The sequence below is a fragment of the Podarcis cretensis genome (genome assembly GCF_951804945.1).
Source record: "Podarcis cretensis genome assembly, chromosome: 6".
NCBI classification, from domain to species: Eukaryota; Metazoa; Chordata; class Lepidosauria; order Squamata; family Lacertidae; genus Podarcis; species Podarcis cretensis.
Genome location: NC_137175.1, coordinates 51913952 through 51939051, shown reverse-complemented (window position 1 = coordinate 51939051; position 25100 = coordinate 51913952). Strand labels below are relative to the sequence as shown.

At 42.0% G+C, this 25100-nt stretch overlaps 1 protein-coding gene and 1 long non-coding RNA gene across 12 annotated transcripts in view; one reads left to right on the top strand and one right to left on the bottom strand.

Annotated features, from left to right (window-relative positions):
- Positions 1-25100, top strand: part of LOC307218325 — a 259902-nt gene that overhangs the window by 891 nt on the left and 233911 nt on the right. The gene's annotated exons all lie outside the window — the stretch shown is intronic.
- Positions 1-25100, bottom strand: part of ST3GAL3 (ST3 beta-galactoside alpha-2,3-sialyltransferase 3) — a 189680-nt gene that overhangs the window by 6716 nt on the left and 157864 nt on the right. For 9 of the 11 annotated variants that reach the window (XM_079980454.1, XM_079980455.1, XM_079980451.1 and 6 more), the window contains one exon: positions 16241-16387. The exons of 1 other annotated variant lie outside the window; for it this stretch is intronic. In XM_079980454.1, the coding sequence (XP_079836580.1) occupies positions 16241-16387 (147 nt within the window). Of the gene's footprint in view, positions 1-3718; positions 3918-16240; positions 16388-25100 lie in introns of all 11 variants that reach the window. One more of the 11 variants, XR_013839875.1, reaches the window with a different exon arrangement.

The following is a 25100-nucleotide window of genomic DNA, read 5'->3' as shown; positions in this document are numbered from 1 at the left end:
TATATCAGAGAGAAGATGAGAGAAAGATATTCTGATTGGTTAGTGAAGTGTAGGTGTGCTGGATGAGGAAGTGTTGGAATTTACAAGCCTAATTGTTGTCAAAAAGTATCTGGTTAATTGTACTGTGGTAAAGTTTCTTATAATGTTTGTTAAAACATTTTCTTGGTGTTTCTATTCTTTGAACACTACATTTAAATCTAAAGGTGAAAATATATAAAAGCCAGAATTACAAATTTGGGATTCAATTGCATTGCATTCCAACAGTTTCTGGAGGCACCTGCTGAAAGCAGCATAATGTCCTTTTCAATGGAAGTAATGTGATGATACAGAGCAATGCATTGGTTTGTAGTTCTCCAGGAGCTGTTATTTTCTGGATCAGCCCCTATGATGAACGCAGCTGAATAAATAAAATAAACAGAGAGCTTCATGCAGCGCACAAAACTGCAGCCAGACTATATTCTTACAGCCTCTCACTTCCAGCTCTTCTTGATTATGCCCTAACCAATCATTCAGATGCATCTTCAACTACACCTTCACCTGCAGAAACAATTGACATATATTCTATTAACATAGCCTGAAAACAATGGATGCAAATGCCTTTCCCTCAACCAAGAAAAGACATTCCTCTCTTGTTCTAGCACCCCCAAATAGTGAATTACCAATACTTCTTTCCTTTCATCTACTTCTTTATGGATGCTAGAAAGCAAACAGAAGCTGAGCTTGAGAATACTGGGAGCTGTACTGTATCTAATAGGTTAATCATGCAGAACATTTCAGAGATGGTTATTACTGGGCCATGAAGACAGCTAATCACTATCTCGTGCCGTGGCTGGCAGAGAGTGAGCAACAGAGGCAGAGCTGAGGTCATTGGTATGTAGCCTCTGTTCTCCATAAGGCTAAGGAGAATCTGCCTAAAATCTGTCTTCTCTGAATCAGAGTTACACTTGCCAAGCAGGCATGCACTAACTACAGCTTATTGCAAAGTGGTAAAGTTTGAGTAACAAATCCCAGAAGCTGCTTGTCTGAGTTAGTCAGTATCTTCATCCAATACCACAGTGACAAATTCTTTGCCTCAGAGAGATACAAGCCTCTCTCTATATATATGTGATGTGGTTTAGTCATGCTGGCCACATGACCCGGAAAGCTGTCTGTGGACAAACACCAGCTCCCTCAACCTGAAGTGAGATGAGCACCGCACCCCATAGTCAAGTTTGACTGGACTTAAGCATCCAGGGGTTCTTTCCTTTACTTATGCTCCCCAGCATAAACTGAGTCATATACTTTGCTTCAGGATGAGAACAGAAATTGTGCTCCGGCGGCGCGGCAGCAGCAGGAGGCCCCATTAGCTAAAGTGGTGCTTCAGGTTAAGAACAGTTTCAGGTTAAGTATGGACCTCCGGAACGAATTAAGTACTTAACCTGAGGTACCACTGTATACATGAATGCACTGTCACTATTCAAACATTATTAGTCTTCTAACAAATAGGCAAAATAAGAACATCATAAACTAGGATAATTGCAGTAAAACCTCTGATGTTAATACCCAATGCCCCCTTGTTTTACAAAGGAAATTAGGATACACTGTTGGAAGGAGTGCAGAAATTCCCAAAGAGGGACTTGGGCAGATAGGCATCTTGCCCAGCTGACAGAAACAGACAGCTGGAAAGTGAATGTCAAACAGTCTCAAACAGACATAGGAACCAAGTTTAGAAAAGATGCATATTACAGAAATCTTTATCCATGGGTCTCTGATCTTTCTCATCATATCCACAGCCCCAATGTCATTCACTGACAGCTGCCTCTAATTACAGTGGTGCCCCGCAAGACGAATGCCTCGCAAGACGAAAAACTCGCTGGACGAAAGAGTTTTCCGTCTTTTGAGGTGCTTCGCAAGACGAATTTCCCTATGGGCTTGCTTCGCAAGACGAAACGTCTTGCGAGTTCTTGCGAGTTTTTTTTCTCCCCCCCCCTTTTTCTAAGCCGCTAAGCCGCTAATAGCCGCTAATCCGCTAATAGCGCTAAGCCGCTAATAGCCGTGCTTCGCAAGACGTAAAAAACCGCAAGACGAAGAGACTCGCGGAACGAATTTATTTCGTCTTGCGAGGCACCACTGTATGAAACTTCTCTTTATTGTAATGGCAGAACACAAAGTAGCCTTCTCATCTCTGCATCATGTGTCATGGCCTCACACTGCCTGACCCAGCCTTTTGGCACATGATGAAGACTGATAAGTCACACCCAACCTGCCTTAGCGGTAGTGCTGGATATTTGCATTTAATATGTGGGATTCTGAGATATCATATGCAAATAAAATACAAATCCCCAGGATCTATTTCACCCTGGTGAACATTCCACCATGCCAAGAGAGCTATGTACACTGATACCTGGACTGAATATTACTGATACTGCATATCATTGTAACAAGCATCTGTTGTTTTAATATTAAGGCTGGCATGTTGAGCATCTATTTGTGGTACCACTGAAAAGGCTGCATTAGCTATGTCTGTCATTTGCCATAACAATTGCTTCCCTAGCTAAAAGCTTTTCCAGGGATCTGGGAACAAAGTTGCAGTTGTTGATCTTGGTGAGACTATTTGCCACAAGTGAGCCCCTCACCTGCATCAAGAAACACAGCAAGGTGCCATGGTCCACATAAATAATTTTAGCTAAGTGTTGGGACATACCAATCTGAGGGGAAAAGAGGCGGCTCATCCCTGCTCCATCTATGGTTACCAATTATAGAAGAAAATCTTCTTACTGCAAATGGCTAATCAGGCAAATAAAACTGCATTCCTGCATTTAGCTAAGATTAGAAGAGTGAGGATAAGGTGGGAGTGATGAACTGAAACCCATGCTGTCCTTTCTGAGAAAGAAAGATGACCAAGTAGGCAGAGGCATTTGAAACACATTGGCTATTGATGTCACTGGTGGAACTGAGCCTCCCATGAGAACATATATACTACAGAGGGAACTCCATCACAGGGATGTCCATTACTTGGAGCATGTAATGAATGGGAAGCCATTCCAAAAAAGTAATTAACCCTACTTGGGATGCCTCAGACAACATGGTAGTATGAACCATTTCCCTCTTACTGCTAGTTATGACTTGGGATGAGTTACACTGGTCACAAATTCTGTTCAGGTGGCTTAGAAAGAGTGCATTGTCTACTTCAGCTTTCCCATCTGTGCTACTACCACAGGTGGGTCATTTCCAGCCTGATTTCCTGCTAATGGTGGGGTTTCCTGTTACTCTTTGCAGTGAGGCAGAGCTATCTGCAATCAAATGCATGTGCCAACAACAGCAGGGGTGTCAGGAGAATGTGTGGTTCAGTGGAACACAAAATTGATTTAGCTCCCTGGTTTCATGTTCTGTACCTCATTGGTCCTGTTCGCTAGGCTCTTGCTGCAGTGAACTGACTCCAGTCATGGCAGATGACTTGAACTGATTAGAAGGATTTAGCCACGTGATGGTAACATACCCCAAACTCTCTTTTGTCAGTATAAGGAGCATAAACCCAGGGCTTCTACAGAAGAGCCATGCTGTCAGAACAATATTAGCCTCAGGCAACCCATGATTATTATTATTGGAACTGAGCCCTGGAGAAACATGCTTGTAGCCTGCTAGACAAACTTCTCAGCCCACTCCTTTCATGCTCCCCCTTTCCCAGTCTCCCATTTCCAATGAGGATTCTGAACTGTTCTCAGTTGTGCAAACAAACCTGCTGAAGGTCTGAGGGGATGGCAGAAATTACAGATTTCTGTGTTTTCCAGCCAGAATGCTCCATGTGGTGTAAAAAATCTCTTCCTGCTCTCTGGGGATCAAGATAGGATTTCCTCTGTTTACAGTCTTGATTGGACTGTCTGATATTGTGCCCTGTCAGTGGTAACAGGAGCAATGGGAGATGACAGAAATCTGCTCTGCAAAACAAAAGGTGAAATGCATTCCTTGGAATTCTGGGTGCATTCACTGTAAGCAAGCGTGAAAGAGTGTGGGTTGGGGCAAGGGGAACAATAGGAGGGGCCAACGTAACATGAACTCAGTAACTGTCCCTTCATTTGCATTTTTATTTAATTATCTATGTAGCCTTTAGAATGTCTTAAATACGTGCAAATGAATAATATCCACTTCCTCTTTTATATAAGGTACTGCCTCCATGTACAAATAACAAATGGAGAACTGTGCCAGGTTTGATAAAGATGCGTGATAAACCAACTCAACAGGAGGAAAAGCTGCCCAGCTACAGCCAATTAGCCTCACTGCAGTTGCTGGACCCCTGTTATCAGACATACTTATCTTGATGACCAGCACACCAAAATCCCATAAAGATTAAATCGCAGGAGGAAAACCTATAAGAAGACAGCCCCGTTGCTTAAGAATGGCAGGCTGGGAGGGTCGTTTCCTGAAATGCCCTGATACTAATGCATTTGCCACCTGACAGAAAGCCAGCCATATGTCCAGGAAACTGTGCTGCTGCCTTGCAGCGGTAAAAGCTCCCTATTGACCATCTGTGGACACCCAACTCTACCTTCCCCTCCCCTGAGGTTAAGTAGCTCTTTTCTGGCTAATGAGCCACACGCAGGATCATACCTGCCAAGTTATTTTGTGCTGAACTTAGTATTTAATCTCCACTTTCTTTTCCTCTTGTATAGAAGTTTCAAACAGGGACATTTTTTCAAGTACACATAGGGAAGCATAATCTGCAGCTATGGGAGGGAGGGGGTGGAGAGTGGCCAGAGGCAAGGGATCTTAGGGTCTCTGGACATCTAATACTGAGGAAAGAGTGAATTTTGGCAGAGGTGTGAAATGCTGAATCTGCTGAAATGCCTTCTTCCACACAAACATTTACAAGTTCTGTATGTGTTTACCCTCAGCTCTACAGCTGAGGAAGGGAAATAGAAATGACACTCTTAATCAAGTCATATTCTTGAATTAAAAACCTGGGGGTTCACTTGGATAATTTATTTGAAGACATTGATGGGCATTACTCAGCATACCTACTCTTTGGTTCTTCTTGTCTTTTATAGCTCAATATTTGGTGCATTTACTAAAAAGTAAACCCAAATGAGCAAAATGGGACTTACGTCTTGTCAAAATGGCTGTAGGGTTAAACTAGGGCACTCTAGGCCTCTCTATATCGCCCTCGGGCCTCTCCCCATGCCATGTCCTTCATTGGCCCTGCTCCACCCCTCCTTTTGCCTGGCTGGAATGCGCCCTTGAAGAGTGATAATGCCTCTAACTTGCCTGGATGGAAAAATGCACGTGCAGAAATGCCTAGGGAATGGCCTCAGTCTAGCCCAGAGGTTTTCAACCTTTTTGAGTCCACGGCTCCCTTGACCAGCTACATTCTTTCTGTGGCTCCCCTATGGGGAAACACACTTCACACCTCAGAAATCCAGTTATTTCAACCCTTGCCTGCAGATCCAGCAGCCCATCGCCCCTTTTTGAACACCCTCTGTTGTGGAGTGTTCCCTCAGCATCCTCTCCTCTCCTCTCCCCTCTGCTTGGGAGTCCTGCGGGCAGCCACCATGGCCGCTGTGGCCTCTGAGCTACCCCACACACACCCCAAAGAGAGGTGACTCCTCACATCACCCCACAGGAGCCTGGGAAGAGGATGCCTCCAGCCTTAGCAGCCCGATGGAGACTGGCAGAAGGTGAATGTGAGGCCACCAATTTACTCACCTTGGGAGGTAGCAGTGGCAGCAGCAGGAGCTGCTGGGCATGCATGGCGGAAAGGCAGAAAGTGCCCCTTCAACACTGGGCATTAAGCTCCTAGGCACACAGCAAGCAGAAGAAAGGCCAACATGGCACCTGCCTGCCCGCCTGGCCTCTCACTTGTCTGTCCATTCCCAACAGCGAGGGGTGACAGACTGGCTGGCTGGGCTCCCTCATCCACTTGCTTGCTTATTTGAGGCTGCCTCTGCTCCTGGCAACTAGCACCCCTCACCAGCATTCGCCTGTGGAGCTTGGAGCCAGGGCTGCTACAATGAACAGCCGCACAAGCCTTTGGGAGGCAGAGACGTAAGAGGGCATCAGAGGAGGGAGGGAAGGAAAGAGGGACAGAGGCCAGTATTGTCTGCGGTACCCCGACCATCATTCAAGGCACACCGGTTGAAAACCCCTGGTCTACTGTACAAGGGCAAGAGTCACAACTGTTGCTACACCCATTTTTTGCCTCTAGCAATGCTCACCACTGACATGCACACTCTGGAAGGTTGTCCATGAGTTAATGCGGCCTTTGGGTTGAAAAAACATTTCCCACCCCTTGGACTACAGTTTTAATGCAGTGAGGAGCTGACACTTGACTGCTCAAATGATGTTAGTTAGATGTGAGCAAGTAACTTTACACCAAGATTAAACTAGATCTGGGTAGGAGGAACCAATTCTCCTATTGAGAGCTCTTGAGATTCAGCTTGATTCTGCCCCCATGTGGCTGGCAAAGGATGTGCCTTAGGAACAAGAAATACTACTATTGATTGGGAACCATGGTACTGTACTGCTTTTTAAAAACCACTTTCTATAGTGGGGAATGCATTCAAAAGGACACTTTTAGCTATATAAATTACAAGTGCAAAAGTGTTTAAAAATGCAAATTCTACATTCAAGTTATGCCAAAAGTCTGCAATCCCCCAAAATTGCAATTGCATTAGGAAAATGTGGCATATTTCTATATTTTTCTAATTTGACTGCTCTATTATTGTGGTAGAAGTATTTAAAATTCTGAATTATTCATTTCCACCCAGAGAATTCCCCAGGGAATTATCAAAATGAGAGAAGCAACAGGTTATGTACGCAGAAGGACAAACTGGGGAGAAGATGAGGGATGATGACACTACTAGAATCTGTAGGGAAGCTATTGCTTCACCCTGATTATTAGAAACACTACTCAGGCCCTTTCTGGCTTTCACGAATGTTATCAACAAGCATGGTTAATGGCCAATGATGATGAGAGTTGAAGTTCAGCAACATCTGGAGGGTCAGAGGTTCCACACACCTGCAATAAAGGATCATTTATGCTAGTCTGTTTTTTTACCAAGGAGCAGAAAAAAGCCCAAAAGCAGAAAGAGTGTGTGTGTGTGTGTGTGTAGCTGAACAGACAGACAGATAAAAGGTGGGGTGAGTGGGTGGGGTGGGGGGAAGAGAATGAACCACATCAGTCATCACTGCAGGCGCCTAAAAATGTACTATCCTTTTGCAGATCACGATGCCTCAACCCTTTGCCTCCCAAAAGTGACCCTTCTTTCAGCCAGTGATGTTTCTTGCATTTCCAGAGCTATTCACCAGGAAGGCTTGAAGAGCAGCCATGCTGCCAGACCATAAGTCATTAGGCCAGGTTTATATAATGTTTTGAAATGAGTTTCGCTCTTCATACTTACCAGCAATTACTGGGATTCACTGTGGATAACAATGTGGCACATATTCTCTCATACTTCTTTAACTAATAGTGACACAAGAAAAAAACCCAACCCCAGTATTGTTGGTCTGTTTCTCATCACACTAACATTTGAACATTATGGCACAGACTCAACGCTAGCTCCGTCCCTCCCAGTTTTTCCAGTAAATGTATTTGCATACCTTTGTATGTTTCCTGTGATTTGCCTCCTTTTCAGAAACTAAGAGTTATATGTTTAGTTTTGATGGTGTGTAGGCAAACTAAGGCCCGGGGGCCAGATCCAGCCCAATCACCTTCTAAATTCAGCCCACGGACGGTCCGGGAATCAGCATGTTTTTCCATGAGTAGAATGTGTCCTTTTATTTAAAATGTATCTCTGGGTTATTTGTGGGGCATAGGAATTCATTCATTTCCCCCAAAAAATATAGTCCGGTCCCCCACAAGGGCTGAGGACAGTGGACCGGCCCGCTGCTGAAAAAGTTTGCTGACCCCTGATCTAAAGCTAAAATGTAAGGGTCAACCTAAATGTAATGACAGCAGTTCCCAACGGTTAAGCACGGAACTATCCCAGTAATGAAAAAGAGATCATATTTTTTTAATTAAAAAAACAGAAGAGGCTGACGGATGAGAGAATCTGTTTTTGTTGATAGTTGGATACTACGTCACAGAGCACACCCACTGAAATCAAGCAACAAATTAGTCAACCCTGTATCTTTTATTACCGATTTGGAAACTATTTTGAGCAATGGAAGAGCTGCATATTTGTTTTTTTTAATAAAATTAATATAATACTTTAAAAAAAACCTTCCCCCATGGTTTACCTCCTTTCAGCCCCCTTCCCTAGGAACATTTTCTCGTATCTACTGTCACATCTGGTGTTAGAGCTCAGGCTGGGAGAAACGTGTTTGCAGAGAGCAGCTGATCAGGAGGCAAGTTCTGTACTCCTGAGCTACACCCAGCCCTTTTCTTTGGAAATCAGATACCCACATCTATCTTTCTACATTACTAGGGTTGGCAAGTAAACACCCCCTGGGATAGGTGGGGTGCATGGGTGTGTGATTAAAGCCCCACTATCGAAATTACAGGAGACAAACTGCGGCATAGAGGCCAACCTAATTTTACAAAGTCCCTGACACCTTTCCAAGTTGCCCTGTTTTTCCATCCTATCAGAATTCCTTCCTTCATGTTCTTTCTCCCTATCTTTTCCTGGGTTCTTAAGAGTGTCTGACTCCTTACTTTTAACAAATGGAAGAAGCAGTAACGTATTTTACTTGATAAAAAACAACAACAGATTTTAAAAGATCCTTTTCCTGTCTGGATAGCTTGGGAAGAAGACTTTCTTTTTCAGCCGTCTCAGAACAAACTGGCAGGTTTCTGCCATATGTATATGTTACAGTCACACTAAAGTCAGAGGGTGGTATTCAACTAGGCTTTATCTGGAGTAGACCCATTGAAATTAATGAATATACCTAAATTAGGTCTATGGCTTTCATTATGTCTACTCTGAGTAAAATGGTAGTCGAATGCCATCCAACTAAAACAAATCCTTTGAATATTTATTTGAAAATAACCCCGTTATATTATAATTTTATGATGTTTAAATGCGTTTTTCTATACCACCATGGTATTTTTTAAGAGCTGGCAGTTCAGAAATATTCTTATAAATAAAAATCAAGCCTAGTGAGGTTCACTGCATAGGACTGGGAATTCTATGCATGGTGAAAACTGAAGCAAGGTCACCTTTATTTTGGATAAGTTAATCCAGGACACTTTTGTTTCTGGTTCTGCCCATTATACTTTCTGGATTCACCCACTGCCCGAATGTGATTATAGAAGAAAAAAGGTTGATCTAGACTATAGAAACTGGGGGGGGGGGGGGAATCACTGCAGAGGAGTGTTCTGGGGCAAATAAAAAATGGCAAACTTGTTTCCAGGTTGTTCTTTGTAAATTATGTGGAAATTTGTTGTAAAACAGGACTGAGTAACCTAGCTCATGGGCCTGATCCAGTACCACAAGCAAATTTTCCTGCCACACCTAGTCCCTACTGATCTTGGCAGTGGAAGAAAAAATATAAATGTAGACAAAGCACCGGAGTGGGTGGAGCTTAGCACCCTGTTTGAATTGCAAATTGCCTTCTCCCTAGTCATCAGACTGATCATCTGATGAGCAGAAATGGGGAAATAACCCCCCTCCTCAGCCAATCAACAGGGTTCAGCAGAAGAACTGCCTCACCTTCATAAAGAGAACAGCTTTACAAGGAAAATAACAAACAATCCTCATAACGAAGTATTTCTCTCTTTTTCAGTTAAATAGATTGTGTATGGAATACGTTTGGGACCAGTTGTGTATGGAATACGTTTGGGACCAGTGTTGTACATACAGCCTATACAACTGTGGATCAAACAGACTTCTACAGTATGTTCTATATAGTGGCCATACTGATAAGACAACATACTTCCAGTGTCGCTCTGATTTTCTCCTTTTTTTCAAGAAGCAAGATATTTCTCTATTTCCTCCAGCAGCATTGTAAACAATGCCAGCTTTGCCACCCTGCAGCAACTGGTATATGCATTCGCATTAGCAATGTAATCTTTTAGTGTTATTTTTTTCTACTGAGAAAAAATAACCCTAAAGTCCTGTCTGTGTAGTGTTTGCTTTTGGGTGGAGATGCTTTTGCCTAGTCATAGCTATACTAAAATTATGGATTCCTCAAGTATATTATCTTGACAAATATCATTTCTAGAGGAAGGAGGACTCAAAAGGAACTCAGGAGTGCTTTCCTTCTTGTCTGAATCTAGAGGAAAATTAAGAGTCATACATGGAAGACTCTAAACAGTTTCAAAATCACTAAGGAAGACCCTTCTACTATGTTGGGGAAGGTTATTTTGATTTTGAGCCTTACAAGGTGCTTGTTTAACAAAATTTTACTATAGCCCTCATCAATCAGTTATGACTTCACTTATTGACTAAAAGCACTGGAAGGCAGGATCAAGCTCATATCTCACAAAACAACTATGTCAAATGGCACCTGAAATTTTGTTTCATAAGATTTGGTATACAAGCGTTAAGGATTGGGCTCCCTGCCCAACAGAGCAGTACCCCCTGTACTCCCTCTCAGTGACCCTGAATATTAGATAAACACCTGTTTAAAAAACACACCACACACCTCAACCCTTTGGCTAAACAAAGTAGACAGAGTCTTTCATCAACAGCTTTATTTGCATAGGCATTGTGCACATCACCTTCAATGTAAGCACAATCTCTCAGCCAACTTTATGCTCATGAGGACCTAAGATGAAAGCTTGAATGTTCATATTTTTGGACCAAAACCAAGCACTTGCTCACATTTTAGATTTTCCAGTATTAGGAGTTATATATGGATTAGCTGTGGGAAAGGTAAAGACACAGCTGAGCTGATCACTGAGTCTTGGAAAGCCCTATGCATAGTGTTCCGCAAGCACCAATCAGCTAATTGTTGTGTTCTGCAAAGCCCTGTACACAGCATTTTGCAAGCGCCAGCAATTACCTTAAAGTCAGGGCTTGAGCAGCACTGTGCACCTAGCATCATACCATGGGGCTGTGGTAGATAACGATATGGCCTTCTGCAAAGGTGGTTCCTGGTGTGAAAGCTCCAACAGGGAGCCACTTGAAAATGCATCTGGAGCAGGATAGGAGAGGCTTCATTGCTCTCAGATATCCTCTGTCCACTGAGATCCACTAGTCTGCCAGGTCCATATTTAGGGATAAGGTTTTGCAGCTGTCATTCACTCTGCTGGACTCTTTCTCTGAATCTACAGAGAAGAGGTGTTCTTATCTTGCATTAACAGTGCTCAGTGTTTACTAGTTTTGCTTCCTGTCTGCAATCCTCCCAACCACCTCCCAGTGTTTCTAATTCTGGCAGTGGGCTGGATTGGCTACCTTTAAAGATCAGGGTCACCCTCATGGTAAGCAGGGGACCAAGACTGTTACATTTGAAGTGGGTGTCCAATAATGCCTGTTGGGTATAAGGCTATTGATGAGGGATATCTGTCTACATTTTTGGGGAGATTTTGATAACTATTACCATAAGGATGCAACTATGCAAATTTACTCATGAGCTGTCCCCCTGAGTTCTGTGAGTCCTACCTGCTCCATCTAGGCTGGATGCTTCCTGGATGATTTGCATACCTTCATATACATATAATTTATACCACAGATATGTAGCTGGTAGCCAGAAATGCATGATTTCACAGTAACATACTGTGCTTTCAGCATTTTTGCCCTTAAAAATCTGGCAAAACCTTCAGCCTTACATAGTGCAGCAGGTAATAGAAAAAGACCATTTGTTTCTATCCTGAGGTTTTATGCTCATGTCTTTGCACAGGAGGGGCCATCTCCACCCAGCTGCAAACAAATGCAATTCATTGGCTTTGTGTGTATTGAGAAGAAATTCCCTAGAGATGAGTCACTGGGTTTTTAAATGGTGTCCAGGGAGATGTCAAGCAGACATTGCGTGTAAATCAATGACACACCTTGAGTTAGGGAACACACACCGTAGCCTGCAGGTCTGTTCCCTCTAAGACACAGCACAATAGAATTGCCGGTTGATGGACATTCCCAGAGAGGCTCCAATTAATGACTGTGCACATGCGCGTGCACGCAAATATACACTTTAGGGACTAGAATTTTCTATTTATTCCTATTATGTAAAAACAATGGAGGTTTGGGCTGGGGTTATTTTACCTTCCTGAACTGAGTTTAGCAGAGAGATATATATTATTTTTAGGGACACGGGTGGCGCTGTGCGTTAAACCACAGAGCCTAGGACTTGCCGATCAGAAGGTCAGCGGTTCGAATCCCCGTGACGGAGTGAGCTCCCGTTGCTCTGTCCCTGCTCCTGTCAACCTAGCAGTTCGAAAGCACATCAAAGTACAAGTAGATAAATAGGTACCGCTCCTGCGGGAAGGTAAATGGCGTTTCCGTGTGCTGCTCTGGTTCACCAGAAGTGGCTTAGTCATGCTGGCCACATGACCTGGAAGCTGTACGCCGGCTCCCTCGGCCAATAAAGCAAGATCAGCGCCGCAACCCCAGAGTTGGTCACGACTGGACCCAATGGTCAGGGGGCCCTTTACCTTTACATATTGTTTAGAGTACACAGACCTCTTTTATCAGACTATTCAATCCTTCTCTTTTGTATCAGAACAGAAGTTCTAACAGGGCAGTACCAAGTGAAACGCAACAAGCAATTTCTTCTCATTTCCTAAAATATCATGGTGGGGAACCTCTGGTCTGTGGGATAAATTGAGCCACTAGCTCTCCCTGTTTGGCATGCAAGGCAATTTCCCCCACACCACACCCAGCTGCCCTGGGGCAGGTGGAGATGTGGCTGCTGATCCATGAAGAAAGCACGACTGAACTCCCTGTGCATAAACAGATGGGGAGTGGAGGCATGCCTTTTTCCAGGAGTGGGAAGTGGTTTCAATGAAACTACTGTCAATGGAAACCCTCCTGGAGCAAGTTGAGCCCTCACCACACCAGAAAGCAGGTTTTGGCTCTTACGTCATTGTGATGTCAAGTGATTGACAGGTGGGCAACCTCACCCACCTGTCAAATTTGGCCTACAAAGCCAATCCTAAAAAAAGGTCTGTATTGCAGAGCCAGAAAGGTTCTCCATTCCTGCTATACATGATGCCACACTGGAAGCAAAACACACTTTGTGCTTAGTCACACAGGCCATCATTTTCAAGGTTCTCTCAGTCTTCTGTAGATTGATTTGTCTGAAAATTTACAGAAAATGCATTTTTGCTTGTTGTACACTGGACTTTACTCCCCTGTCCTATGACAAAACAGTTTAGACTCAGATCATTGATTCATCCAATAGTTGTTTTAGGCCTCAAAAATGTTACGCCTACCTTCCTGGATGAATCCCAAAGACTCATTTTAAAAGGCATAGGTTTTAAGTTCAAATGAAACTGTTCAAGGCTTTACTGTACATGTAAATATTACTACAGAATAGAAGAAAGAAAATTATATTCAACACACCCTCATTACCCTTCCCTCCCATTGTTATGGATAATTGTGTCCCAAGAGCTATGATGATTAATTTCCTCCTCTCTTTTACAACACGTATAAACCTTGTACCTATTTGGCACTAACACTGATGTTCAAAGAGCTTCAAAGTTTCATAGACAGAACTGGCTCTTTATGGCATACGGTGGGATATCCTGTCAACAAGCACCTGTAACGTAAAAGGAGCATATAGAACCTTGCATAAAGGTAAGTAAGGATACAACCTCAGCTGACCCAGTATCAAAAGGACAAAGCTGCTCTTTCCAAAGCACTGGTTATGAGAGACAATACATGTACCATGGATAACTAATAGCACAACATTCTTCTCACCTTTTGGCATTTGCATAGTCTACTGATCATGGAACACCAGTCTTGCAGCACTACAAACTCTCACTTGTTACACTCCTGGGAAAAGCAGAAGATGACAAACCAAGCCACTGCCCCTTTTACCTTTCATCTTGATTCCCAAGTGGCTAACAATAACTAGCTGTCATTAATATTAAAAAGGCGAGGCAAGGCAGAAATGCAATCCCCTCTCATGTAGTTAGATTCCATAATATTATAAACAATTAGTCCAGAGGGGAGAAGAGAAGGCTAGAGAAGAATTAAATATTGATACTTGGGAGCAGATGGCTCTGCTTGTATTAGGGGAAGTGAAACCTAAGAGAACTTGGGTTTGAGAGGTGAGGATTAGCCTGGTACCCACAGACCAGATAATGAGAAAAGGCAATCTACATGGGAGATGACGTGAAAGCAATTCATTCTTCATACCTCTTTCTAATGGTTCTGCATGTAACCTAGAATCCTTATGGGAAGGCAGAGATACTTCATAAAGGCTGGTCATCCTCCTGCACCTTTGTCTACAGAGCTCCTCATATATCAGTGAGCAGCTTCTCCATTTGTATGGTTTGCAGGTCGAGGATGCTTTAATGTTGGACTCTATTGAAGACTGGTCTGTCCATAACAGCTGCATTTGCCTGTCATTTTTACTGACAATCAGGTGCATCTCACAGATTACTTTACTCCCGTTGCTCTGTCCCAGCTCCTGCCAACCTAGCAGTGCAAGTGCAAGAAGATAAATAGGTACCACTCCGGCAGGAAGGTAAACAGCGTTTCCGTGCGCTGCTCTGGTTTCGCCAGAAGCGGCTTAGTCATGCTGGCCACATGACCTGGAAAAAAAATGTCTTCAGACAAACACTGGCTCCCTCGGCCAGTAAAGCGAGATGAGCGCCATAACCCCAGAGTCGTTCGCAACTGGACTTAACTGTCAGGGTTCCTTTACCTTTACTGAAGACTGGTCTGTCCATAACAGCTGCATTTGCCTGTCATTTTTACTGACAATCAGGTGCGTCTCACAGATTACTTTAGTCTGTAGCAGACATAAGGCAAATATTCATCTCCATAAAACTTTTTGCAGCAAAAATAGTTCAGATATGGGACAAATTGTTTCACTGCTGAATGGGAGTAAGGAAGGGTAAGTTAATCTGTCCTGTCTTCTACACCAGAGGTGGGGAACCTTTTCAACCTGAGGGACACATACCCTCATGGACAACCTTCCACGGGCTCCATGCCACTGGTGAGCAGGGTCAGAGGCAAAAGTGAGTGGAGCAGCAAGTATGACTCCAAAAGCACCTGAGAAAGTGCAGAGTGGGGCCATTGAAGGGTACAGTCTGGGAAGAGTCCTGAGAGCCAGACAGAATGGCTTGAATAGCTGCATACGGCCCCTGGTCCTGTGGTTCCCCACCCCTGGTCCACATATGTAATGCACAGGGGAGTATAGTCTGGTTTCCAAAGAGGTGAATATCTAATTATTCCAAAATGGTATTCCACTGAAGTAAAAACAACAACAACCAAACAAGTTCTACAATAACATAAAGACTACTAAATTAATTATGGAATGAGTACTCATAGCAAGAATATATTTGGTTAAAATATTGCCTGATTATAATTATAGATCTTAATTGTTTCGGCTTTGAAAATTCCCACCACTTGAGTTCAAACCCTTCCATTTTCTCCCTTGGACAGTCAAAACCAACTCCCAGAGCTTTATATGTGTACATCAAATAAATACATATTGTGTGATTCAAACTGTCACAAAACTGTCACAATCCCCCACCCTCAGAACTCACAGAAATGTTGTTCCATTTAGGGATCTCCAATTAAAAAAACTTATCCATAGCCTCACAAAACTATATGGTTTTTCAGCATTGTTCTGGGAAAACCATGATGGTTACAAACTATTTAAAACCAGTTGGGGTCTGTAGCTTGGATGTCGCTTAAGTAGCAACTGTAAGTTACATAAATGGAAAATGGTCAACAACGCCTTGCTGAGGCCCTCATTGTTCTTCTAAATTATCTGTTCTCTATCACACTTTCCTGTACCCTTTCCTTTATAATGGCTGGTCGGGAAGTGAAAAAAACACAGGATTCTGCTGTAAAGTAATCCTTTGAGTGGTACCATGAAATATGAGCTTCCACTATTTGTATGAGTTCCTAGCAGAACAATATCCAGGTGATATTGGATTTGCTTTGTTGTCTTTCCTAGCTTCCTCCATAGAGGGAAAACCACTAGTTAACTATTTTGCTTTATAAATAGCTGGCTCAGTTCAAGGGTCCACAAAGTCTACCATCTTGTTTCTAAAAGTGGCCAATACATGCCTTCAGGAAACCAATGAGAAGTGTAGGAAGACAGCAGCCCTCCCCCATTGTTTGTTTCCTGCACCTGGTATTCAGAGATATTCTGCTTCTGAATATGGATTTAGCTATCAAGGCTACTGCCTACTGAACATAGAATACCTTACCTCTTTGATGGCAGACATCTTGATGTTCTCATAGTAATGTAGTGGTGCATTTGGAGAGCTCATGTCATAACCAAATCCAGCCACTGCTACCTCATCACAATTGTGGAGCACCATGGTTATTGCTACACTTCCCAGAGTAGGGATGTTCTGTGGAGGAAAGGGGAAGGAAGCACAATGCAAGCTATTAAGTTAAGTTTTCATTTTATTAAGCAATAGCATTTTAATGACACCCAAGTGTGTGTGTGTGTGTGTGTGTGTGTGTGAAACTAGTGCAAATCCGTATTGGAGCAGAATGTGGGAGCAAGTTGCACATGGGAAATGGGAAGGAAGGATTCATGGCAATTGACAAGAAGAGGAAGGGAGTTAATTGAGAAGAGAAAAATAGCTTTGCAGAACACAGACGGTGAGGAGGGAAGGAGAGAAGAAAGGATTTCAACTGGAACGGCTATGGAAAAACAAAGAGGTATCAAATACTTTCACAATAATCCCCGAGAGAAGAGCCACAGATCATAACTCTGGCATTGAGTATTGATGGCACACAGCAGCTTCAAAGCAACTGAGGGGAGTCTGACAGAAGAGCAGTGGGCTGGATTCAACTAAGTAGATTGTGCTAGCAGGAATCAGTGCAATGAGTTCTGCTAGTGCAAGGCACTTTCCTCCCTCTCCTCCTCTCCCCCCCCCCCTTTAGCCCAGGGGTGGGTGGGATGGGGTCTGAAGAACCCCCAGAACAGCATGCAGGAGGAGGAGACATTAGATTATTCCACTGGGAAAGCTGAAATGCTTGTACTGATGGAAAAACTGGAAGAGCACAATGTTGAATCCTTCCCAGGATCTTTAAACGAGGCCATTCAGTATTAATGGATTTTATTTGGTGTTGATTCACTTCCTGCTGTTAACAATATGTGGTGGGAGCTGTTTAATAAGTTGGGTTCCGTTGTTAATTAATTATATAATAAGTAAATGTGTATACATTCAAGAGCTAGAACAATAAGCCATTCAAACTAATATGATAATAGAAATGTGTGTGTCTTCCCTCTGTAGAAAGTTTCCAGTTACTCAGACTTCTTTCAGATGTTGGCACTAGCAAAAATAAGGAGTACCTTAATCTTTAGAGGACAGTACAAACTTCTGCCTTACTATAGTTCTGCCACTTGTCTCATTCCTCTCTTACTGCCTAGCTGCACAAGGAAGAATCTGTACCAAGGTGATCCTTAATGCAGAATATCTTGCTCCAGATTATGTCTGCTTTAGAGCAGGGGCGTATAATTCAAAGCATTCTGAGGGTGACTTTTACACTTTTATTAATGTAAGACGGTGACAACAGTAGTTTGGCTAGCATTTTGTAACACAGTTTTGTCTGTATACATTAACTTTAAATGATTCATTATATACAGTCCTAAACATTCCTTTGCCATCTTAAAAGTTTTGATTTGCCCTGTAAGGATAAATAAGCAGGCCACTGACCCTTATAAATCCAAACATTTGAATTTCTACAGACAAAATCCAACACCTACTCTTATTTTTGTTTCCCATCTCACAAGTATTTTTCCATCATCACCTCCCTGCTGCCTCTCTTCTTCTCTTTATCTCACAGATCTATGTGCACCACCATTTTTTCCTTCACTCTTCCTTTTTACCATGTTTTCTTCTCTATCATTTGGTTCCTTATGTTTGTTCTTTCATGCTCACCTCAGTGACAACAACAGAACATAAAATTTTCACTCTCCCAACAATTCATATGCAGAGGGAATACAAATATACACACATCATTTGATCTGTAGGCTGCCTTTCTATAGTTAAAACCATGCTCTAGGTGGCTTATGACATGGAATCTTTTACATAATTACAAATATAACACAAGTAGGCATAAAAAAATAAAAAGCACAACCAAAAGTATGTAACTAAATTGAACAATTTCCATATAAATCATGGTAAGATCTAAAATTAAAGATACAAAAACTAATATCAATAACAGTAACAACCCCGCCAACAACCCTCATCCCTGCCCCACAAACAGTACTCCAACCTAGTAATCTGTTCAGCAACCTCAGCTTTTGTAGCTGGAGTCAATCAGGGTCCCGTCCTCCCAGGCCAGGTGCAAGGCAGGAGCAGGTCTTCTAGAAGTCACAGCCAAGATCTCAGACACAAAAGAAGCCATGCAGTGGGGGTGGCTTGTGGTTGAAGCAGGCATGCAGGTTCTGGCAGCAGCACCTCACACCTCTAGATCCAAGAAGGAGCAATGCAGATTATACAATTCTTCTATCTCCACTATAATTGCTTGACTTGATCAGGGTGAGAAAGACCCACAAGGAATGGGTATTCAAATTATTCAAAGGAGCTGCAAATAATCAGGGTGTGTGTGTGTGTGTGTGGAACTGGCCTGTAAGGTTTTTGTTATGGCAACCTGTGCTAGTGAAAGCTTTATCACAGAGTTTATACACAGCCCTGATTTTAAATCTTGGACCTCATGTTAGCAACCAAGTGTTCTGAGCAACATGACTGCCTGTCTTACACACCAGGGTGTCCCAAACTGTGATCCACAAACTGCCAGTGCTACAAGCTTCATTCAAATGGTCCACGGTGTGTCTTTGGATTTGTGTTTGAAAGTGGGAGATAGGACATCCATTGCATTAAATATTCACATTTATTTTTATTGCTCCTTTTATTTCTTATATTGTTCTTTAATGTATTACAAATTTCTATGGAATTAAAATTGCTAGAACAAGCAAAAAATCATTAAGTGGTCCACCAATACCTTCAGCAACTTTCAAATGATTCATGGGATGCGGGGGGAGTTTGAAAATTGCTGACATACACGTATACCAGTCGCAATGGAGAGAAGCAGAAGCAGTTTGAAGCAGGGCATAGCAGTTACAGGATCAGTAGCTTCAGAACAGTGTATAGTGGTACCTCGGGTTAAGAACTTAATTCATTCTGGAGGTCCGTTCTTAACCTGAAACTATTCTTAATCTGAGGTACCACTTTAGCTAATGGGGCCTCCCGCTGCCACCGCGCCGCCAGAGCACGATTTCTGTTCTCATCCTGAAGCAAAGTTCTTAACCCGAGGTACTATTTCTGGGTTAGCGGAGTCTATAACCTGAAGTGTCTGTAACCTGAAGCATCTGTAACCCGAGGTACCACTGTAAATCCTATGCATGGTGACACTATGACACCCGCTAACTCACACTGTATTTCTGTAAAGCAAGGAGAGCAACATTTTCTGCAGCAGTGGGCTTGATGTATGAGAAAATTCCTGTTGCTTCAGTGCCTTGCCAGCTTTATGGGGTGTGGGGGTCATTTCTATGTCACGGCTTTTTGGATTGGGAGGAAATGGTTGCAGTAAATCTCTTTGGAGAAATACCTGACACCTACATTGTGTATAGAAGTTTTAGTTGTTATTTGATCCAATGGTGGGGGACAGGCCACCTATAATGCTGATTCCTCAAAAGAATAATGAGCAAAATGTGATTCTTTTGGTCTAACAGTTGTCACAAGTCTTCAAGACAGCTCTCTGCAATTTGTCTTGTTAAAACCAGCCAACTTTACATGGTTAACAACAGAGGGTTATAATCAACATCCTTGCCTGAAAACCAGTTCCAGTCCCTTAAAATGCAGCATCTAACACCCTTGTGATCACTATAATAAACACAATCAATGAGACCGACTATAAATCCAAGTAAACATACATACAAACATACAAAACAACGACACACAATTCTAGCCAAACTTCTGAGGCTGGATGAAAAATGAACCATAATGGGCTTTGACATCCCTAAGGAATGGCTGTTGGAGTTTCAAACCATAGTCCATTCTTGTCCCTGAAGCCCAGACTCTCAGCCCCCTTTGAGGTTCACATTTGCATCTGAGATCACCTGCAAGAATTAGTATTTTAAACTCTTTTGTTACTTCCAGAAGCCCTGTATATTGAGTATCCATCCAGATTTGTTTGCATAAAGTTTGTGGGGAGGTTGTATGACATTGGTTATTTATTGAGCATGCATTCTGATTTGTTTGTGGCAATGTTATAAGATGGTGTGGCAAGCGTTATCCCACATTTTCCAGTGCATGTACCTGCTACTTTCTTTATCATTAAAAATCTGATTCTTTAGGGAAGTGGGTTTGTTGTGAAAGAGTACCAAATCAAACCTGAATTTGCTGGTATGTGATTGAATCCTATCCAAAAACAGCAAGACTCTGGAAGGTCCCTTTGTTCAGGGAACACGTCTTGGCTGTGATCCACTTAAAAATAAGTATAATATTATACTTATAAATTTATAAGTATACATTCTGTATAACATAATGGATAACAATTAGCTTTACAGTATTTTTATTCGAATTGTCTTGCAGGTATTAACTTAGGTTTTCTAGCTTGCAAATAGTCATTAAAATATTTATTGACAATACAGCAATTATTCACAAATGTTTTTAAAGAGCAGCTTTCAATTGGTGAAATTTGAAACCGACACTAAGTTAATATGCCAGTAAAGTCAGCCAAGATATCATAATACATCTATATTGTTTTTTTGAGAACATTTGGATTTTCACAACATTTATTCTTCCGCAAGTAATACCCACACGCAGTCTCACAAATGGAGCGGCAATCCCTTGCCAAGTGCTTGTTGGGTAGATCTTTTTAGCAAAAGCAATTGTATTAAAGCCTGTCTCAGACCACAAACATGCCTATAGGACCATACATGCCAAGGCCATGATGAAAGGCACCATAGGTATTCCTGCCTCTTCTTTAGATATATCCAACATCCAGTAATTCTAGCCAGGTGGTTGAGCTTTCCTTCTATCACTTTTGGGTGGAGAAAAAATTACTTAAGTTTTGTGTATGAAAGCATTTTCACTATTAAATAGATATGGTAAGTGTGTGAAACTCCGTATGACATCAGAGAAAGAAAAATGAGAATCCATAAAATAAAAATGGCTTCTTTATGATTTTTAAAAAGCACAGAAAACCTCTGACAAGGTTTCAGAAGCTTCCACCGTGCTGTGCAAGAACTATGCATTTTTTCAAGACATCATAAGGGATGAAGGCATGGACACTACCGTGCATATGTGAAGTAAAGGATCTAACAAAAGCAAGGAATAAGAGGGCTAATTGATGGAAAACTTAGCGTGTATGATGAGCAGTCTGAAGGTGACCCAGAAGGACTACTTCTCATGAGGTGGAAGGCCATCAGACCAGAGCTGCTCTCAGCACAGCTGAATGATAGGTAAATAAGCTGTGCTGATAACAGAACGGAGTGTTCCTCATTATACAGACACTATTTTAATTGAGAACATGAGTGACTGCAGTGCCTGTGGGGGAAATCCTCCTGTTCAACAAAGCATCACAAAGGCTGACCAATTGGCACATGGTCCAGTCATGAAGTATAATGCAGAAAAGGCAAAAATCAATGCTGGTTTGGAGAACCAGAGAACTAAACAGCACATTTGTGACTAGTGTAAAAATATCTGCAATTTTGATATCTTAACCCCTAATCATGTTGGGGTTGTACCCCACAGATGAAACTGGAGTAGAAATAATATTAAATCTATTGGCATGGGTATCAAGCAACATTTTATAAATTCTCTGGCAAGTAGAGAACTGCTCATATGCTGTAACCATACGTCTGGATTTTTACCAGTCATTCTGAAGCTACTAAATACAATTAAAATAACTTTGTAAGAGATGCACCTATATTTGAAATTGTACATCCTTTAATGCAGGAGTGTGGAACCTCTGACCACCAGGCTTAATTAGGCCCACCAGGCCTTCCTCTATTTCACCTGCTTGGACATTTTGGTCAAGTCACACTCATCTGTCCCACACCTGATATCATATATCACATAAAGTGCCAATCAGCTGCTTGGTGGCACATGCAAGGCCCTTTGGCAAAGGGCTTCAAAAAACCTGACTATCAGCAAGGCCCCTTGTAAAGTGTTCCACAAGATCGGACTGGTGAAGACTTTGCCATAGGCTTCACAAGGCAACAGCTGGTTGTCAGGTCTTCCAGAGTCCTTTGAAAGGTGTTTTATGGGTTGCGCATTTCAAACTACTTTTAAATGCTTCATTTGACATCCTCCTTCAAATGAAAGGACATATATTTTAAATTATTGTATATTTTATTTTAGAAAATTTATGCCCTGACTTTCAGCCCTCGAATGGACCTCAAGGTGGTTTTCTTATTAAAATAATAAATTACATTAAAATAATATAGATGTGTGAGGATATTAGGCAGAGTGTGACATGATGATGCCTCAAATTTCACTAGCAGAATATTACATTAAAAACTGTTTGTGTAGCCTGGGTAGTTGTTTAATTGTCAATAACAATTTAATGACTAACCACAATTCATTAATCTAGCATCCTCAAGGAACTGTTCTGTTCATAAATAGTACATACTGTGTTGTCCAAAATTCACAAAGTTGGAATTATTTGTAAACAAAGCAAGTGCAAGTGTGTTTGCTTGACTGCCTTGCTTCCTAACTGAAGCAGAGTGGAATTGTATAGACTCAACAGTTTATTACTACAAATGTGCTCTACCATGTTCAGTAGATCACAGTTAAAACATAGGCATGTAAAAGTTGTTTAAAATAATATGGATACCTTTTTAAAAAAATATGCATGAAGTGACCTCACAGAAATAGTAGTCCAGGACATCTGTTCTCTTTCTGCATATGAGTTTCTACTAAATATGTTTGTAATGAGAGACAACCCTTTTCCTAAGAACGGAAAGATCCCACAAAGTTAATTTGTGATCCAAGCTCAATACGTCCGCCAAATTTTCACTTACATTTGAAGTGATGCTAGACCGTGGAGTGTCACTAGGGGAATATGTGGGGTGGAGTTGGGGTTCAGTCTGAGTTGATAACTATATATAGTTGATAGATTTAATGGCTCAGTACAAGTTAAAACAAGACTTTCAAGAAGAACTGTTGAAATTCACCCTTACTCCATAAATGTATGGAGCCATATAGAGAAGATCTGAAGAAAACAGGATTTCCATACATTCGAGCATACGTAAAATATCTATACAAACACTTTGGCAGAATACTACAATCCTCACCCCCATGCTGCTGCAGTCTTTCAATCATGCCGCCTCTCTGTTAAGTGCAGCAGAATTGAAACCCTAGAGGAGGGAACTGGAAGGTGAATGGAAGAGAATAGTTCTGTTCTGAGAAAGAGTCTGGTAACCACATGAACAAAGTAGACTGCACGGGATAGCAGTTCTACCGATTTAAAGCAGAAGCACTTCTTTACTCAAAGCCTGTTGGCTTATACTGGCAGCAGCAGGCCTAAAACCAGCAGGAATTACTGATGCAACTTCCACCACTGCTGGCCAATATGGATCCTGCTAGACTGCCTCCCAACGCCAAAGGGCCCATCATGGGCTATATACCATTATGCCTAAACTACAAAACAGCTGAGAAGTGATGATTCTGTGAATCTCACAGTCTCCCTGACCTCAGAGGTTAATCCCCAAGGGTGTGAGGGATGTCAGAACATGACAGAGATATAAATCCATGACTTGAAACATAACACTAAATCTGTAGTATGCAGTTTCTCTAGGCAAGGTTGAGGTGCCTTGAGGGAGAAAAATTCAGAGGCCCAAAATACAACTCCCAGCCATTGCCATGACAATAGAATGAAACGAACAATCACAGAATATGTTTCCAAAGAGGGTGGAGATCAATCATGCATTATCTTCAGGTCTTAATGAAATGGTGAAAAGCATCAATTTCTATTTTAAGATTTGTCAAACAAAAATGAAAAGTCAAGAAACTGTGAATGCTCTATACACAAATGATTAAAAAATGATAATGCAAATGAAGAACTTGATGCAATTAGGCTTCATGATTTCTAAATAGTCTGATGATTTTGATGTCCACCTTACAAGGAGCTTCCTCATGTAACTCATAAAGTCTACTGGCATCCAAGTGAGAATAAAGTTTTATTGGCTTCTGTGCATGGTGGGGGAGTCACCAATGCTACCCTGCACATTTGAAACAAGAGGAAGAGGCCAGGCATAAATAACTGATACTCATCAGACAGTACAAAAAACTTTAGACAATGGGGTAAATCTATCCTAGGTCATAAAATGATCCCATGAAGCTCCTGTAACTCACATTAATTGGTTTTGGCCAAATAAAAAAATTGTTGTTAGCACTTGAATTCTGATCAGCTCCTCAGTGAGGATATTGACAACCATGTTTCTTAATTGTGTTTCCACTGCCAATGGGGAGGAAAATTGTGCCTTCTTGGCTGTAATGACAGAGCATTAGAGCAGACAGGTTTCTCTGACCCACTCTTCAGCAATGTGGGAAAATTACATCCTTCCACTAGAATGAAGAGAGCGTGATTTTCCTCCCAATCAATGGTGGTAAAAAACATTAAGAAACACACACACTGATGGCCATGGGAAGCTCTGAATGATGCCCCCTATCACCCTGCTATCATTCCACATTGCAATCTGGATGGCTGGTGGGTGAAGGAAAACAAGGAACAGAGAGAAGAGGGAAAGAAGGAACAAGAATGGGGTGTGGTGACCTGCTTGACTCCCTGTGAAAGGATGGTAAAGAACAGTACATTGACATCAATGGGCCATGCAGAGCAGAGAGCAAGCTGAGCCCTTGTGGCTTGAGTAAAGGGGTAGTGGCAACCAGCCATATCATTTCCAGAGTAGCAAGGAGCTTGGAGACAGCTACTGTCGCCTTCAGGCTGTGTATCAAGATCCCCTCTTTCTGTCTCCCACCTGTAAATAAATTTTATCAATTCTAAATGAATTTTCCAATTTATTGTCACCAATTAATTCATTTCACTTTCGAAAATCAGTCAAGTACTTCATTTTTATTACTGCTGACACTACTATTA